Genomic DNA, 18,333 nt, shown 5'->3' on the forward strand with positions numbered 1-18,333 from the left:
CTTACTGTGATGGGGATGAGACATTCGGGCTAAAGCCTTCTGCGCGCCAAGAGGGAATGCTCCCTGTGGGTTGAGGGAGGCCCAGCTGGCCCCACCTCCCCGTAGTACTGGGGCAGCTGCCCCTTCTGTGGTCCCCGCCTGCCTGCACCCCTCTCCAGAGGGGGCACGGCCCAGGTTCCAGTGTTTTCCCACAGTGGTGGCTCTGGGGCTGGGAACCAGACCAGGGCTGCAGCCTCTTGGGAGCCAGTCTTGGCTTCTGGCCAAAGGGAGAAGTCAGAGCACTGGGAGTCAAAGCTGGAGAGGAGGGGCCTGGCCTCCTAGAACTCTGGGAGGGGAAGTGGGGACGCCTGGCTGAAGGAGGGGAACTTACTCCATCAGCTTGTGTGGAGGCGCATCTGAGGATGGGCTCCCAACTAGCTTAGCGGAGGAAACATTACTTCCAGCTTTCTACCCTCCAGGAATATCGGAGTCGTAAACGCTTCAGCTACGTGGGACATGGAACCTTCCCCACTGCCACCCAGTGTGCACCAAGCCACTGTCCTATGGAAGGAGTGGTACAGGCCCCAGCCTGGCTTCTGTAATTCGTGCCCACAGACAGGGGCAGTGGAAGTAAAGCGTGTGAACGTTTGACTGGTCCGGGGGGCCCGCTGTGGCTGGGGGTCCTCAGCTGTAGGGGAGAGGTGGGATCTGCGTGTGCTAGCTGCCTGCAGGGTGCCTAAACGTCAGCCTGAGGATGTCCGGACATAGAAGATGGATTCAGTAAACTAGGCGTCCACTGTGGGGTTAGGGGCTCTCCCACAACCCAAGGCCCTGTCCCCGCCCTTGGGACTTACCTGCAGATGCTCGTAGGGGCAAGATAAATTGTGGCCCCCTGCCTCCCACGGGTTTTCAAGAAACCAGCAGGAGGGGCGTGAGGAGGGAGGGCGTCGCGGGGCCTTCCAAGCGGTCCCTGCGCCGCCCGCCCGCACGCCCGCGGTGAGACATCTTTCTGGGCCGGGGGTGGTGCGGCAAAGGGAGCGCGGTCCTCGGGGCGCGCCCGGCGACTCCCTGCCCTGGGACGCCCGGTGGGACGCGGAGAACTGGGGCCCGGGTTCTGGCAAGCGTTCCATAAACGATCCGGGCCGCGCGCCCGCCTCCTGCCTACGCCGCCTCGGCCGGGCGGCCCTCCCAGCCCGGATCCCGGCCCGGGAGCCCCGCCGCGCGCCCTCCGCTGGGCCTCGGACGCCCTCGCGCGGCCGCCCAGGGTGCGACCCGACGACCGTCCCCGCCCCGCCCGCCCTGCGATTGGCTCCCGAGCTGAGGCCTGGGCGCGCGACTGGCCGGCACCCGCGCCCCCGCCCCTCCCGCCCGCCAGGCCGCGCGCCCCGGCCGGTGGGCCGACGCCGAGCCCCGATGGCGGCGCCGCGGCCCCGCGCCGATGGGCCCTGCTGCTCCCAGCCCAGCGCGGCGGCTGGCGTGCGGCAGACGCTCGATGAGATGGACTTCGAGAGGGGTGAGGCGGCGCGGCCCTCTCGGGCCTGGACGGGAGGCTCCCGGGAACCGGGGCCCCGGGGGTAGGCGGCGGGGGCCCGGCCGGGCCGCACCCGGGCCTCCGGGCCTGGTCGGAGGGCCGGCGGGCGGCAGGCGCACGGCTTCCGCGTTAGGGAGAGCCAGCCGGGGCGTGGCCCGAGCTCGGCCCTGAGAAACGTCGCCTCGCGTGCAGGGGGGGAAACTGAGGCTTTCCCAGGTGACTGGGCGACCCTGGGAGACTCTGGCCTGCTCTGGTGCCTGGGAGGGGCGGGACAGCAGAATCTGCGGCTGGGGCGCTGCGCCCACCGCGTGGGGATGGAGCTTCAGACGGGGGAGGAGGGGGACTCTGTGAAAGGACTAGAGCTTTCTGAGCCCAGGTGTGGCCGCCGGCGGACGCTTAGGATATGGCAAAGACGGCCCCCAGGCAGGTGATGTTCTCCCCACCTATGGGACCCAGAGCTCTTGCCCCAACTATACGCGATTGTGTCACCAGTAGAAACAGAGTCAGGCTGAAAAGCAAGTCCCCGCTCCTGGGGAAGCAGTGTGTCATCTCTCAGCGCAGAGGCAGCTCCCGCAGTGGCGAGGCTGTCATCAGTGGGGTGGATGCTCCTGCTTTCTGTGCCTCCCTGTTACCCCTGCCCGCTTCCCCCCACCTCTCCTCCTGCCAGACTCCGGGCTACCGAATTCGTTCCCTCCTCGGCCTGCCTGCTTCCCCTCTTGCCTTCTTACAACGTTTTCACACAGAAGCCTTTTGAAAGTTTTAAATCAGATCATTTCATAGCTTTTAGAATAAATCCAAATTCCCTACTTGGCCTCCAGAACGCTGATGGAATCCCTGCCTGTTCTCTGCCCTACTTTTATTTCTCATCCTTTTCTTCCTCCAATCACTATATTTCAGTTTTGTTTTGGTTTCTCAAATATGCAGGATCTCTCCTGACTTAAGGCCGTTGTGCTTGCTCTCCCGTCTCCTTGGGAGGAACTGCCTGCAACCGTTAGGCCAGCTAATGCTTTTCCTTCAGGTCTGGGTTCAAATGTCACCTCCTCGGAGAGACCCCACCCTGAACACCCCATTCTCAGCTGGGGGCACTTCTACCCCTCAAGGGTCTCTGGCGCTGTCTGGAGACATTTTCGGTTGTTAGAACTGGGAGGGTGCTACAGGCATATAGTAGTTGGAGACCAGGGATGCTGCCTACGTCCCCAGAGCAGCGGACAGCTCCCATAACAAAGAGTCATCTGGCCTCAAATGCCCAGAAACATTGCCCTCTCCAAAGCAGGGCCCTTCCCCTCCAGGTAACTCTGACTCATCAGCCTTCTTTCATCAAAGCAGTTTTTACAATCTGACAATTATTTTGTTTGCTTACTCATTTATTATTCTATTTCCCACACAGGGGAAAGAGCCTTGGCTCTTTTGTTGTGTGGATTTTTTTTTTTGCTTCAAATGGTATCTTCTGGGGCTGGCCTGGTGGTGCAGTGGTTAAGTGCACACTTCCGCTACGGTGGCCCAGGGTGGATCCTGGGTTTGGACATGGCACCACTTGGCATGCCATGCTGTGGTAGGCGTCCCACGTATAAAGTAGAGGAAGATGGGCATGGATGTTAGCTCAGAGCCAGTCTCCCTCAGCAAAAAGAGGAGGATTGGCGGCAGATGTTAGCTCAAGGCTAATCTTCCTCCAAAAAAAAAAATCGTATCTTCTTTCTGGGTTCATTTTCCTTTTTCCCAAAGTACATTCTTTAAGAGTTTTTTCACTGAGCATGCTTCCCCAGAGCATGCATGCGTGTGTGCACACGCACACACACATACACATATACACACACACACACACACACACACACACTTAGCCAGGTATAAAATTCTATGTTGACAGTTATTTTTTTTCCCCCTCAATCCTTTGGAAGTATTATTCCTCTATCTTCTTGTGTCTGCTTCTGCTGTTAAGAATTCTGCTGAGGGGCTGGCCCCATGGCCAAGTGGTTAAATTTATGCGCTCTGCTTCAGCGCAGCCCAGGATTTCGCCGGTTCGAATCCTGGATGTGGACATGGCACTACTCGTCAGGCCATGCTGAGGCGGCGTGCCACATACCACAACTAGAAGGACCCACAACTAAAAAAAAAATACCCAACTATGTACCAGGGGGCTTTGGGAGAAAAAGGAAAAATGAAAGAAAGAAAGAATTCTGCTGATAATCTGATTGTTATTTTTCAACGGGTGATGGTCTGTTGTTTTTGGTAACTTTAAATGTTCTCTTTATTCTTTTCTTTTTCCTCCTCATTTTTGTGAGGAAGATTGGCCCTGAGCTAACATCTGTTGCCAGTCTTTATTTCCCAACATCCCCCCCACCCCCCCCACCCCCCCCACCCCCACCGCCGCCGCCTGCCCCGTACATAGTTGTATATCTTAGTTGCAGGTCCTTCTAGTTGTGGGATGTGGGGCACCACCTCAGTGTGGCCTGACGAGTGGTACCATGTCTGCGCTCAGGATCTGAACCCTGGGCTGCCGCAGTGGAATGTGTGGACTTAACCACTCGGCCATGGAGCCGGCCCCTATAGTTTTTTGTTTTTTTTTTTTTAATTTTAAGATTTTTTTTATTTTTTTTATTTTTTTCCTTTTTCTCCCCAAAGCCCCCTGGTACATAGTTGTATATTTTTCATTGTGGGTCCTTCTAGTTGTGGCATGTGGGACGCTGCCTCAGCGTGGTCTGATGAGCAGTGCCATGTCTGCGCCCAGGATTCGAACCAACGAAACACTGGGCCGCCTGCAGCGGAGCACGCGAACTTAACCACTCGGCCACGGGGCCAGCCCCGCTATAGTTTTTTTTTAATTGAGGTAACATTGGTTTATAACATCATATACATTTCAAGTGCACATCATTATATTTTGATTTCTGTGTAGATTACATCATATTCACCACCCAAAGACTAATTACCATCCATCACCATACACAGGTGCTATAGGGCATTTTTTAAAGTTGCCTCTCCTGGCCCTTACAGGGTTCATTTGTCTGGATCAGCTTTTATGACAGACCCAGATTATGACAGATTCTTAGCTTGGGGGTTTTGCTCCCAAGGGTGATGTAGATAGAGGTCCCACATCTTCAAGTTGCATAGTCAGGGCATCTGACTTTTTAGGTTTCTTCTTTGCTGTCTTCTCACACCTATTCAAAATATGTCTTTTCTCATTTCCTTTAGGTTTCTGTTCAAATGTCACCTTATCAGAGATGCCATCCCTGATCATTGCTTATATCCCTTCTCTGCTTTATGTTTCTTCATAGCACTTAGCACAATCTGACTTTTTTTTTTTCTTGTCTGTCTCCTTTAATTAGAATGTAAGCTCCATGAGACCAAAATTTGCGGGGTGGGAGTGTGTCTGTTATTCTTAGCTGAGCCCAGTGCCCAGAGTGGTACACGGGAAGCGTTCCATAGCTAGTTGCTGACTTGAGTGGAGAGCCTGGGTGGCAGCCCACCGCGTGCTGCTCTTCAGGGCAGGAGAGCGGAGACATTCAGGCCCAGTTCCTGTGTGACGGGCACCTCCTGCCTCCAGCTTTGTGCAGAGCCTTGTTCTGTCTGGTCCCTGTCTGCACACGGCCTGCGGCCTTGCTCCCAAGCCTGCTCAGGGGATCGAGCCAGGGTCCCTGAGATGTGTGTCCAGTTCCGAGGGCTCTGGACTGCAGATTCGGTGCCTGCTCACCACTTTGCCCATGCTTTTCACCTTGTTCTGGCACCTAGCAATTTCCTTTTCTTGCTTTTGAATTTGACTATATATCCAAACATCCTAAACATTACTTTATCCAACATTTGTGTGTTTGAAGTGGGAGGAAGGGATTTCTGTGTCTGCCCAATCCTCCTGCCTGATCAGACAGGCCCCTCGTCTGTACTGTTCACGGCTATGTCACCAGCACCTAGGACAGTCCTCGGCACAGAGGAGGTGCTCGGTTAGTATTTGTTCAACGAGTGAGTTCCCGATTTTCTAGATGAGAAAGTGGAGTTTAAGAGGTAAAGGAGGTGCAGAAAGTCCCCGCTCACTCAGCGTTACAACCTCGGCTGTCTTTCTGCAGGAATCTGGTCCGCCGCCCTGAATGGAGACCTGGGCCGAGTGAAGTATTTAATCCAGAAGGCAGCCGACCCCAGTCAGCCCGACTCGGCTGGCTACACCGCGCTGGTGAGGAGCCCGGGGTCAGGAGAGGGAGGCCTGCTCTCTGACGGGGGCTGGCGTTTACCTTCCGTCTTCCCCCTCCTGCTCTTCTCTCCCAGCAGGGTTTCTGTGTTAAGCGTCATGTGAACCTTGGTTTTTAAATTAGTGTAGTAATGCTTGACGTCAATCGTAACTTCATTTTCATCACCATCCCCGTTTTCCAACTGAGGAAGCTGACACTGGAGATGAAGAAGCTTGCCCAGGTCACACAGCTAGTGGGGGTGGCACCTGCGACAATTCCAGGCCTCTCGTCCCAGAGCCCCTGCTCGCAGCCTTCCACCACCCCGTCACCTGCCTGGGTTCCACTGTCTGACTGCTCTCTGTTCCCTGCAGCACTACGCCAGCCGCAATGGGCACTACGCCGTGTGCCAGTTCCTGCTGGAAAGTGGGGCTAAGTGTGATGCCCAGACCCACGGCGGGGCCACTGCTCTCCACCGGGCCAGCTACTGTGGCCACACTGACATCGCACGGCTTCTGCTTTCTCATGGGTCCAACCCCAGGTTGGTAGATGATGATGGCATGACCAGTCTGCATAAGGTAGGTCCCCTTTCCCCCTCAGAAACTTGTTTTTTGTCATTATAAAAGTTATAACATGTTCACTGTAGAAAAAAATGAGGAAAACACAAAAGCATAAAGTAGAAAATAAAAATCATTTGATATCTCAGTGCTCACCTATCATTACTTTAGGATTAATGTCATTTTCCTGTGCGTGTAAATTAGAATTAAATGTGCAGCATCCTTCTATTTTTCTTGCCCTTAGTGATATGTTGTGAATGCTTTTCCATGTAATTAGTTTTCTGAAACTTGACCCTACCTGTCCTGTCCTTATGGTCCACTTCCATACGTAATCATTCAACTAATCGTTTAATTAAACGTTTTCCAACTAGAAATACCTACACATGGTAAACAGTTTGAAGAGTATGAAACAGTAGGGAGCCGGCCCGGTGGCATAGCAGTTAAGTTCACACATTCTGCTTCGGCAGCCCGGGGTTCGCTGGTTCGGATCCTACACACTGTTTGTCAAGCCATGCTGTGGCAGCATCCCACATATAACGTAGAGGAAGATGGGCACAGATGTTAGCTCAGGGCCAGTCTTCCTCAGCAAAACAAAGAGGAGGATTGGCGGCAGATGTTAGCTCAGGGCTGATCTTCCTCAAAAAAATTTTTTAAAAAGTATGAAACAGTGTACCATGAAACTGAGTTTCCCTTCACCCTGACCCCTAGTCCGTCGGTCTTCTAGGTCACTTCCCTTAAGTGAGAAAAATCACTTTTACCAATTTCTTATGCATCTTTGAGAAGTGGTTTGTGCGTATTTATGGCGTACGTGTGTAAATTTATTCCTCTCTTGCTCCCACCTGATTTTCTCCCAGTCAGTGACGGTTGTAGACAGCAGTTCTGGTCACGCAATACCTTAGACTCCTTCAGAGGTTTGTACCAAGTCCTTAATCCGGTCTGCAAGCCCCTGTGGGGCTGGCCCTGCCTACCTGTCCAGTTTGTCTTGCACTCTCGTCCCCTCGTCCCCTCCACTCAGGCCCTGCTAGTCTTCCTCACTCTCTTGACCCTCCTGCTCTGTCGCTCCCAGGCCGTTTGTAGCAGGCTCTTGCCGTCTGGAAGCCTCTCCTCTCGCGTTTTTCACGTGGCTTGTCTCTCCTTCCTTCTGGACCTCAGCTTCTGCCTCACGCCCTCAGAGCCTCCTGTGCCTCAGACGGGGGTGCTCACCCAACTGTCTGCCCCCAGCACCTGTCCTTGACTTTTCCTAACTCCTCCCCCTGAAATGCCCTGCTTGGGCTCTGACTCTCTGGAGTCACAGGGACTTGCCCTTGTTCACCAGGGGGAGCCCCAGCACTGCACACAGATGCCCAATGAGTGTGTGCCGGTGAACAGCTGGATGCTGTGTTGTGTTCCAAGACACTTGCCAGGTGGAGGGGTGGATTGCTCACTTCCCGATGGTCTAAGCTGGTGGCGCTCAGATGTTTTGCTGCCGCACCTCACGTGAGGGACGTTTTCCAGCAGGACACCACCATGATACAGCTGGCTGGTGACACCCAGAGCTTGCAGCATTTTCGATGCTTCTCCATCCCTTTTCCTCTCATTCAGAGAGCTGAAATGTGTGAGGAATATGAATTGTTCTTCTTTGTGTTTTTCTTTTTCTTTTTTAAATACTATTTGCAAACGTTGGCACTTTTTTGCAAAAAGTTGTTCAGAATGCATTTCACAACTGCTGACAACATACCACTGCCGAAATCGAGGCCACAAAATTGAGTCCCCTGGGTCTGTGCTCATTAGGAGGAGCTGCTAAATAAAGATGTGGATTCAAGTTTGAGATGCTGGGTGCCACTAGTATTAATTTGGCTGCCTCTCAAAAGCGCCGGTGGCCCCTCGGTTGGGAGGGTAGGGAAGGCAGCAGTGTAATGTCGTTATTGAGAGGTCAGACTTTGAGGTCACCCAGACCTGGTTTCGAACCCCCAGGCTGCCACACTACCTCTGTGACCTTGGGTGAGCTACTCAACGTTTATAAGCTTCAGGCCCCTTATCTGGAAAATGGGAACAATGATAGTTCCTACCTTTGGTGGTTATTGTGTAAGTTTAAATAAGACAATCTATGTAAATCACTTAACTTGGTTATTTTTTGGAGGAGGTAGGTTAGAAATTGACATCCAGATTCAGATTCTCTATCTCAAAGGAGAAGCTGGGGACCTGAGCGCATTTTTCTCTGCTCATCTGAAAGTTCCCAGAGGGCAGGGGCTATGTGTGAGTATCTTGTGCCCACGGCGCCCAGCACCGTGTAGACGATCTGAACGTTCGTAAAAGGTGCTTAGAGAGCCAGGGTTCTGTACTTCTTTTGAATGTGTAGACCTGGGCCAAGAAGAGTGGCCGCTGAGCAAAGGACTCAAGAAAGGAGAACTCAAGCTAACTGCCAGAAAGGCGCTGGAGCACTCCGGCAGTGTATGCAGGTCAGGAATCTGGTAGGAATCGGGGACAGTCTCCAAGAGCCAGCGTCTCCATTTCCTGGAGGCCCTTTTTAGGAGCAGGAGATCGCCAGAAGGGCCGGGGTGGGCATGGCTTCTGACTCGGGCCTCTCTCTCCGCAGGCTGCTGAAAAGGGTCACGTGGACATTTGCTCCCTCCTGTTGCAGCACAGCCCAGCCCTGAAGGCCGTCCGGGATCGGAAGGCACGACTAGCATGTGACCTACTGCCCTGCAACAGTGACCTGTGGGACCTGCTGGCCAGCTGAATCCCTCCCTTCTGTCTCAAGCTGCCATGCAAGGGACACAGACTAGCTGTCCAAGCCCCCATCTTGGTCAGCGTCCATGCTACAGGGTGGGAAACTGAGGCCAGAAGACCCAGGAAGAGCCCCATTCTGGCCACTGTGGAAGCGAGGGAATGGATATGGTGGGGCCGCACGGCCTAAGCCTGGACAAGTGATCGTATTCCAAATTAGTTCATATGGAAACATCTATCCATTTGGAAAAAATAAAGTTATATATCCTCACCTCATCCCATGCACAAAGATAAATTTTGAGTAGATTAAAGACCTAAACAGAAAAACACAAAACTCTGTGAGTATTAGAAGAAACTATGGAAGATACCACAAATTTTTTTTTTTAAGATTGGCACCTGAGTTAACAACTGTTGCCAATCTTTTTTTTATTTTTTTCTGCTTTATCTCCCCAAATACCCCCGGTACATAGTTGTGTATCTTAGTTGCAGGTCCTTCTAGTTGTGGCATGTAGGACGCCGCCTCAACGTGGCCTGACAAGTGGTGCCGTGTCCACGCCCAGGATCCAAACCTGCGAAACCCTGGGCCGCTGCAGTGGAGCACACATACTTAACCACTCGGCCACGGGGCCGGCCCCGATACAACAAATTAAAAGCTGCTTTCTAGCGATGTGACCTTAGTGAAGATCCCTTTACCCGTCTGTCCCTGTTTCCTCATCTGTAAGATGAGCATGATTATAGTCAGGCCTCCTCCAGGTCAGCGTGGGGTGAAATGAGTATGTGGAGACAGTGTCTGGCACTGCACGCAGGGTGTCAGAGCCCCCACTGCCCCAAAACCTCAAGGCACGTGTTTAGACCATAATTGAAGTGCTGTTGCTTTGTTCTGTTTTGTATTGCTAATGACTAGTGAGGCTGAACACCTGTCTTCTGTGAACTTCGTGTCCATACCATTGAAAAAGTTTTTTCTTTTTGTTGATTCATAGGAGTTGTTTATGTATTTTGGATATTGCTCCTTTGTGTTATATATATATTTTTTTTTTCTTTCTCTCATGCTATCACTTGTCTTAACTTTGTCAGCATCTGTTCATGGAAATGGTACAACCACTGTAGATGGCAGTTTGGCAATATATATTAAAATTTAAATGATCAAGGCCAATAATTCGATTTCTCTAGCTACCTAGAGAAATATTCCCTCATGTATACAAAGATATGTGTTTATAGGGGCATTCACAGCGATGTGCACTGGAGCGTGGGGTGTAATGTAACCACAGATGGAGGTGACCAACGTGCTCCCCGTCTGGGGAGTGGTTAAGTTCCGGTGCACACGTCGATGCGTGCAGTGCGCCCGAGGGCAGTGTGTGCTAATTGGGAAGAATCACGGTCACAGTGTGACGCCCCTTGAAACCTGTCTGTCCATACACAAACATACAGGAAAGCAGTCAAGAGGACCTCAGCTGCACTGGTCCCGTGCTCTCCCCTGCGCCGCTGGCCAGAATGTTGAGTCAAGTGGGTCTTGAGCTGTATTTGCTATGCTTGGATTTTTTACAAGGAGTAATGTTTTTTTAAATAAGTCAATACTAATAAGAAGTTAATACTAACTAGTTTCATGTGGGAGAAACTAGTTTTCTGCTGACAGTTTCAGTGAAGCCTGTTGATGCAAATGCCGTTGTCCCAGAACATTGAAGGAGAGGCGTTTCAGTGTCAGTGGTGAGCGGAGTCTGGAGCTAAAGTCCTCCTTTTTCTTTTTTGTTTGCCCTCAGTCTGGTCTAGGTGACTCTTTCCCTCATAACCAAAGGCAAGAAATCACATTTGACAAAAACACCCTGCAGCATAAGGAGTGAGTCTCTTTAAAAGCCCTGGGTTCACTAAGTCTCGAACCTTGGAAGTAATTACCAAGAAGCCAGCTATGGGTCGGGCCATTCACAGTCCTTTGGGGCCATGGGCTGACCTTGACCCGTAGTCCTCTCTCTGTTCTGCTCATCTCTGCTCAGGTTGCTCGCTCCTGGAGTCTTATTTACTAGCTATCAGATTTCCTTTCAAAGGTCAAGGCAGAGTTCAAGGCACAGCTGGGTGAAGGGCCGGCTTGGCGTCCTAGGGAGAATTAGCAAGTTTGACTTCAGTGGTTTGAGACAGGTTGCTCTGCGACTGGATTAATGGTTAACATTCCGTCTTTAGACCTGGAGCCCATCCCAGTCTCACCTTCCCTGTGGAAAGGCATGCTCCATGCCCAGGAGAGTGAGGGTGGGGGACCTGCATTTGGGGCATGGAACACTTGTCAAGAGGCATGAGGTGCTGATGACAGGCTGGCCTTGGCTCCTGCTGGTGGTGTAGCTTAACGTGTTGGTTCTGGGGGTGGGGAGGGAGGAGCAGGGGTACTGGGAAGGAATGCACAGGAGGAGGGAGGGCAGCCTTGAGACTGGCTGGGAGTTCACTTGGAGCCTGATTTCTTCACGTAGGTGCCGTGGGGACCCCCCCAGAGAGGTGAGCCTCTTGGCCCTTGCCGAGGTGGTCCTCAGGATTCTGGCCTCCTTTTGCTGGGGCCATTGGGCTGGGGCTTTCCGGGTCTCAGGCAGCCACACCTACAGCAACGTGGAGGCTCATGATCGGCTCTTTATCATGAGTGGCATCTAGATGGAGAGTGGGGAGTATTCCCCCTGAATCTGGGCTGGTGGTCCAGGCCCCCCAGGACACGTGTTTATTGGCTGAATTACTCCTGAGTAGATGGGGATGGCACAGGTACAGGACAGCGGGTGTCTGAGGATGCAACTGACTCAGCTCAAAATAGTCCTTTCCCCCGCCTACAGCGGGCTGCATACCCACACTGGTATTTTGGGTAGTGTTACAGAGCCACAGAGTTATCTGGCCCAGGCGCAAGCTCTGCCCTGCCTGCCCCTCGGAGACCGCTCCCCTATAAAAGGGCTGAGCAGCTCAGCTCCTCTCACCGGGGGTGTGAAGAGCGGGGGACCATGGACTTCATCAGCATTCAGCAGTTGGTAAGGACGTGGGGCAGAGGAGCGGGAGGCCAGGCAATCGACTCAGCAGGATAAAGAGGTCCGGCTAGAGGAGGGCAGGCAGCTTCTTTCTGTGGCCTGACAATCACGTCTTAGGAGCAGAAACTTGCCATTCTTTTCTGGTCTATCTGCCCAGTTCTCGTGAGGTGGTGAGGAGGTTAGGGAACAAGAGAGGGAAACTCAATGGAAAGAGGTCGGGTGATGGTAGACACGAAAATCCTTGAGTTTACTGAGTTTTGCCCTGGACTGTGGATGGCAAAAGAGGAACAAGCAGTGTCTGGTGGCCTTGGAAGACATGAGCATAGCTGGGGTGTTGGTTAGCTCAACTGCCATGACAGTCGTTGCTCTGGAAATGGTCCAGAGGGTCTGGCGGCCTTGGTGTGGGGAGGGGGAGAAGGGTGCTCTTGAGTTCCCTGGGCAGTGAGAGAAACAGTGACGCCAGTGACACTTTGGGATGTCTGTTTTGGTGAGGTCAGACATGGAGGGGAGGGAGGCCCAGGAGGTCACGTTGCCCAGCAAGCCCCACAGCTGGCCCCAGCCTGGTGAGCCCCTGGCGGGAGGCTGGCCACAGGGCCCAAGAAGAGTGAGGGTGCCAGAGCTTGCCTTAACAGGACTATAGCTCTACATGGCTGCAAGCCCTAGGCTCTGCCATCCTATCATTCCAACCTTTCCTCTCCCCACAACATGCTTACCCCTCGATACTCCCCAGCTCCTGAGCTCCTGGGGGTGGGGCTGGGGAGGAAGAAGAGAACAAGTCCCATAACACATTTATCTTGACAGCTCCGCGAGGTAAGTGTGAGTTTTACCCCATTTTACTGATGAAGGAACAGCTTTGGAAGAGCCAAGATTTGAACCCAGGAATTCAGAATTTTACCTAGGAGGCATCTCCTCAGTCCCTCTGAGCTTGGGGTCAGGTGGCAGTATGGCGTGATCTGGGAGGAATGTAAGGACAACAACCCAGGAGGGAAGCTGAGGTGTCGTCTGCCCTGATCTTACCTGGACACAAGCCTGGCGGTATAAATAGATGTGGTGTCATGTCCCTAGGCCTGTGATCCTGCTGACAGGACAGGGTAGGCGGCAGTCAGCTACCCCCCTGGGCCCCGGGAGACACTATGGTTGGTGAGAGCCAGCAACAACGGGTACCAGGAGCGGGCCAATGCTCAGTCTGCTGGGAAGCTCTGAGAAGGGGCCGGCCAGCTCTCAGATGCAGATTCAAAATACTAATCTCTGTAGGTCAGCTCTTGTCAGGATCTGCACGGCTATATTTTCTGAGGGCTCCTAATTGTCCTGATTCTTTATCCTTATCCTGTTCCTGTAGGTAAGTGGAGAGAGAGTCGAAAAGAAAGTGTTCGGATGTGGACGTGGAGTTCCTGATCCTGGAGGCTGGCCTAGTGACTGGAGGCTGGGACCCCAAGAAGCTGTGGCCCGGGAGAGGTGGAAACTGGAAGAAGAGAAAAAGAAGAAAGTGAGTGGTGCTGGGGGTGATTGTGGCTGGTCTGGCGTAGGCAGGCTCTAGAAGCGAGGGCCTTGGAGAGCCAGGGGCTCAAGGTCTGAGAGACACCTGAGCAGCTGGGGTCTCCTCTGGGCAGGCAAGACAAGGGTTAGAAGCACCAAGAGCTTGCCCGCAAGGCTCCCGTGACAGTGGCTGATGGCTGCCATGGGCTTGTCTTCTGCCCACTTTCTGCCCCAGCTTGAAAGATTTAACAGCTCCAGACTTAATCTGGAGAATCTGGCTGACTTGGAAAACTTGGTTCAAAGACGAAGAGAAAAGCGACTGAAACGCCGAGTCCCCCCCAAGGCACCTGAGCCGGAGGTTAAGGTAAGTGGGAAGTCGGGGGCGTACACCCCCAGGGCCAGAGTTCATGAGGAAGAGCTTCCGGGCACCCAGGAGGGCTCAGGGAAGAGTGGACACCACCGGCCAGCCGCACAGCCAGTGTCTGAGCAGCAGGACAAAACCTATTCTGGAGCCACCGGCACCCGTCCCCGCCCCCGGGGGGTTTGTCTGCCAGGGCTGTGGGAACCAAGTCCCACAAACAGGGGGCCCTAAACAACAGACATGTGTCATCTTACAGAAACTTATCATCTCAGAGGCTAGAAGTCCGAGACCAAAGTGTCGGTGGGGTTGGTTCCTTCTGAGGGCTGTGAGGGGGATGTGTCCACACCTGTCTCCAGCTCCTGGCGGGTGGTGGCAATCTTTGGTGTTCCTTGGCTTTTGGACGCATCACGCCGACCTCTGCCTCTGAGTTCACAAGGAGTTCTCCCTGTGTGCATGCCTGTGTCCCCTTTCAATAAAGACACCAGTGCATTGGATTAGGGCCCACCCACTCCAGTATGACCTCATCTTAGCTAATAAAAGCTGCAATGACCCTATTTCCAAATGAGGTCACATTCCGAGGTCCCGGGTTAGGACTTCAACATAGGAACCTTGCAGCAGACACAAGTCAACCCATAACACCTCCCACCCAGTGCCTGTTCCATCAGAATTCCTGGAGGCGGGCTTTTAAAAAGATCTGTACAAGCTGACAGTGTGCTGGTCCTCAGCCAGCTCTCTGGGGACCACTTGGCTGGACTGGTGAAGCTGTGACATCCCCCAGGCCTACAGTTTTGGGGTGTCATTGGGTCTTGTCCTTCAACTTATCCAGGCACAGCCCCAGGCCCGGCTGGAGCCTGTGGACCTGGAGAAGTTCCTGAAGGCGGCTGCTGAGAACCAGGAGGCCCTGATTGACAAGTACCTGACAGACGGAGGGGACCCCAATGCCCATGACAAGGTAGCGAGGGTGGGCGAATCGGATAGCACATCAGCAGCGGCAGGGGCGCTGTGTTCAGCGTGTCCTAGTCCCGGCGCAAGAGAACGCAGGGTGTTCCTGTCTTGCGGGACCCGAACTCCTCAGGGCCTCTTGAGCCGGGAGCAAGAGGCCCTTCCCATGACGGGGAGCAGGCGGCTCTGCTCAGGGAACCCAGCATGGGACCGTGGTCGGGGGACTGCTAGGGAGTGGCCGTGCTCCCTCTGCCTGACCTCCCGTCTCCACCCCCAGCTCCACCGAACGGCCTTGCACTGGGCCTGTCTGAAGGGCCACAGCCAGCTTGTGAACAAGCTGTTGGAGGCGGGCGCCACTGTGGATGCTCGGGACCTGGTGAGACCCGGGGATGGCCCATCCTCACGGCAGACCCCTGCCCCGCAGCCGAACACGTCAGTGCTGCTTTGGTGCTTCTGTTTTGCAGCTGGAGAGGACACCCGTGTTCTGGGCCTGCCGTGGAGGGCACCTGGACATCCTCAAACTGCTGCTTAACAAGGGAGCCCAGGTCAACGCCCAGGACAAGGTGAGGAGCACCCTGCTGTGGGGCGGCCTGTCAGGAGGAGCAGGGGAGCAGCGCACGGGAGCTGATGCTGTTCCTGGAGGAGAGAAAGCAGAGCCCTCCGGGGTTGGGACGCGGCCTCACCGTGCTCGGGAGCAATGCCAATTCTCACTCCCTCCCTTAGATCCGGAGCAGCCCCCTGCACGTGGCCGTGCGCACGGGGCACTCTGACTGCCTGGAGCACCTCATCGCGTGCGGAGCCCACATCAACGCACAGGACAAGGTAGAAAATTGGTCCTTCCAGACTAGGGTGGTTCCACCAGGGGACAGTGACTGGGGGAGCCTAAGCTCAGTGACAGCACTGCTGACCTGACCCTCCTGGGGATGGGGAGGCTGGGAGGATGACATCCCCTTTCCCGACAGGAAGGGGACACAGGTCTACACGAGGCCGTGCGGCATGGCCACTACAAAGCCATGAAGGTGCTGCTGCTCTACGGAGCCAAGCTGGGCGTGCAGAACGAGGTGAGGCTGGCAGGGCTGGGGCCCAGTCACCGGGCCTGGCAGGGGCCGTGGAGTTCCTAAGAGGAAAGAAAGGACTGACCCCACATCCTTGTTCCCAGGCGTCCATGACCCCAGTGCAGCTGGCGCGAGACTGGCAGCGGAGCATCCGGGAAGCACTCGAGGCCCATGTTGGGCACCCCCGGAGCCGGTGCTGACGATGGCAGCAGACCTGCGGGTCACTCCAGCCACCATTCCATCCCCTTCCCTCCCATCCTCACGCCACCCAAGCACCTGTACCCGTGTGTGGTTCTTACCTCTTGGTCCCAATCCCTCTCTCAGGGCGGCTTCCTCAGTCCTCCAGGGCAGCCCTGTCAGGACCGAGGAGCAGCACCGACTCCAGCAGGCAGAACAAGGAGGCCTCCCTGGCTTCAGGTCTCAGGGATGGCCCGTACCCTGCCTGGGTACACGCTGGGAGGGGCTGGCACAGAGGACCATGGGTAAGGAAACAAACAAAGTGGGTCCACACGGGAGACCATGAAAGAGAGTGGGAGCCCAGGACAGAACACAAAATGAAGAGTCCTCAGCCTCGAGTACCCAGGGCTGGGTGCTCGACCCCTCGGTGTCCACTGACCCTCAGTCTAGACTGATTATGTCCGTGCCCTCCACAAGGGCCAGCCTCCCATCAGGTGGTGATTCAGCACATGGCCAGCAGCCACCATCCAGGTCACAAAGATGTCAGGCACTTCTGCAGCTGCCCGAGGCCCTTGGCTAGGGGTTGTTCCAGGGGACTCCATTCCTATCAGCAGCAACCCTGATAGTGTCTGGAGCGGCTCTAGGCAACTTTGGTCTTGGGGCCTCTGGAGTTGGGCCCGGCAGGCTGGAGGGGGTTACTCAGCAGGTTTGAGGCCCCACTGCAGCAGAAGTCCAGGACCAACCTGGTTGCCCCAGAGGCCCCAAGACTGATGAGCTGGAGCTAGTATTTACATTAGACAAACCTCATGCCCACCGTCCAAAGGCTTCGGTCAGGCCTGCCTGCCACATGCCAGTTGCCAGCTGGTGGCTCTCCGTGTAGGGTGAAGTGCCAGGGGGCGGGGGATTGCTTGTGGCCCACCCAGCTTTTGGGGCGGTGGCCCGTAACTCTCCTGTGCCTCAGGCGCTGACGCTGCCCTGGTACTGGAGCTCTTGCCTGGACTCTGCGGCTGCACCGGCCGTTTTATCCTACCTGAGGGAGGACACCGAGGAGCTCGGAACTCAGCCCACAAGGGGAAGCAGAGCGAGGAGCACACCTCCTCCTTTTCCGTCTCCTCATCGGGAGTAGGCTTAGGACCCGACTTTGCTCAAGCTCTCCTAGAGGCTCCTTCCTCTCTGTCCTTGCTGTTTCAAGTTGCACTGGTGCAGACCTGTGCTACCGGTGGGGCTGGGTCCTTAAATGCCAGAAAGTGAATCTTTAAAGAACTCTGCCCTAAACTGGGAGCCACAGGCCGAGGGATGGGCCACAAGACGAAGGTTAGCCTCCCTCGCACATCAGCTTCCTGGGCTGACATCCATTTTGCAGCAGTTATTTTTAGTCTAACTTCTCAGGCCAGAACAAGGCAGTTCTTACCGTGTAAAAAGCTGACGAGAGCCCCACACTAGGGGCCACTCACCTTTCCTTCACGTGGGCAGCTCCTGCCCTGTGGTGACAGAGCCAGTGTTCGCTGGACACTGAGGCCATGGGAGAAACAGGTACTCAAGTTCATGGAGAAGACGACTCCCCATACAGAAAATGGGGACACTTAAGCAACTGACAAAAATACCTTTTTATATGCATCAATATTTTTTTGTTCATTAAAATTGGTTGACTATCCACCACAGCCTAGTCGGCCTGTTCTGGGCAGGGAGGGGCCCGTTCATTAGGCCCAGGGCCTTGCCTTTCTCAGCAGCAAAGCTCGAGCAAGTTAATGCCAGCCTGACAGCAAGACAGGCCCCCAGGTCCCAAGCGTGCGGTGCTGCGCGTGGCTCTTGTGCTCCAGGCATCTGGGCTCACTGATGGACAAGTTCAAGAGCAGTGGGTCTCAGCCTTGGCTGCTTATTAGAATCACGAGGGAAGATTTTAAAAGTCCTGATGTCCAGGCCGATTAAAACAGACTCCCTCGAGTGGGACCCAGGTATCAGCATTATCATGCAGACGACATGCTTGTCCCCTAGAATAGGGGAGTTCGACCAGATCTTGGACCCCAGATAAACATACGAAAACCCTGTTTCCACATACTAGCCATGACTCCAAACACCAGAATTTAAAACACAGTTACCATTTACAATTGCTAAAAAACCCAAAACACTTAGGTATAAATCTAACAAAACATGTAAGCACTTGTATGCTGAAAACTACAAAACGCTACTGAATAAAATCAAAGAAGATTTAAATAAATAGAGACTTAAGAGTGTTCATGGATCACAAGACACAACATCATAAAGATGTCAATTCTACCCTAATTGATACACAGGTTTAACAAGTTCCTACCAAAATCCCAGCTAGATTTTTTGTAGATGTAGACAAGATTATTCTAAACTTTATAGCTAAAACAATTTTGGAAAAGAACAGAGTGGCAGGAATCAGTCTACCC

General features: G+C 54.0%; 2 protein-coding genes across 5 annotated transcripts; both read left to right on the forward strand.

The window, feature by feature from the left end:
• Positions 1 to 1,291: 1,291 nt before the first annotated feature.
• ANKRD39 (ankyrin repeat domain 39) lies at positions 1,292 to 10,074 on the forward strand. Its single transcript, XM_023618634.2, has 4 exons — positions 1,292 to 1,492; positions 5,563 to 5,666; positions 6,033 to 6,236; positions 8,791 to 10,074. Exons 1-4 carry the CDS (start codon positions 1,393 to 1,395, stop codon positions 8,932 to 8,934), a joined length of 552 nt encoding a protein of 183 aa, XP_023474402.1. The 5' UTR covers positions 1,292 to 1,392; the 3' UTR covers positions 8,935 to 10,074.
• Positions 10,075 to 11,764: 1,690 nt separating this feature from the next.
• ANKRD23 (ankyrin repeat domain 23) lies at positions 11,765 to 18,137 on the forward strand. Of its 4 annotated transcripts, none has more exons than XM_001491663.5 (9): positions 11,765 to 11,911; positions 13,248 to 13,394; positions 13,620 to 13,748; positions 14,572 to 14,697; positions 14,965 to 15,063; positions 15,152 to 15,250; positions 15,411 to 15,509; positions 15,650 to 15,748; positions 15,847 to 18,137. In XM_001491663.5, exons 1-9 carry the CDS (start codon positions 11,885 to 11,887, stop codon positions 15,940 to 15,942), a joined length of 921 nt encoding a protein of 306 aa, XP_001491713.2. In that variant the 5' UTR covers positions 11,765 to 11,884; the 3' UTR covers positions 15,943 to 18,137. The 4 variants fall into 4 exon arrangements, with proteins under 4 accessions (XP_001491713.2, XP_070091211.1, XP_023474399.1 ...); XM_023618631.2 differs by lacking the exon at positions 11,765 to 11,911 and adding an exon at positions 12,425 to 13,158; XM_070235110.1 differs by lacking the exon at positions 14,965 to 15,063.
• The last annotated feature ends 196 nt before the right edge of the window (positions 18,138 to 18,333 follow it).

The sequence above is a fragment of the Equus caballus genome, chromosome 15 (assembly GCF_041296265.1).
Source record: "Equus caballus isolate H_3958 breed thoroughbred chromosome 15, TB-T2T, whole genome shotgun sequence".
In the NCBI taxonomy this organism is placed as follows: domain Eukaryota; kingdom Metazoa; phylum Chordata; class Mammalia; order Perissodactyla; family Equidae; genus Equus; species Equus caballus.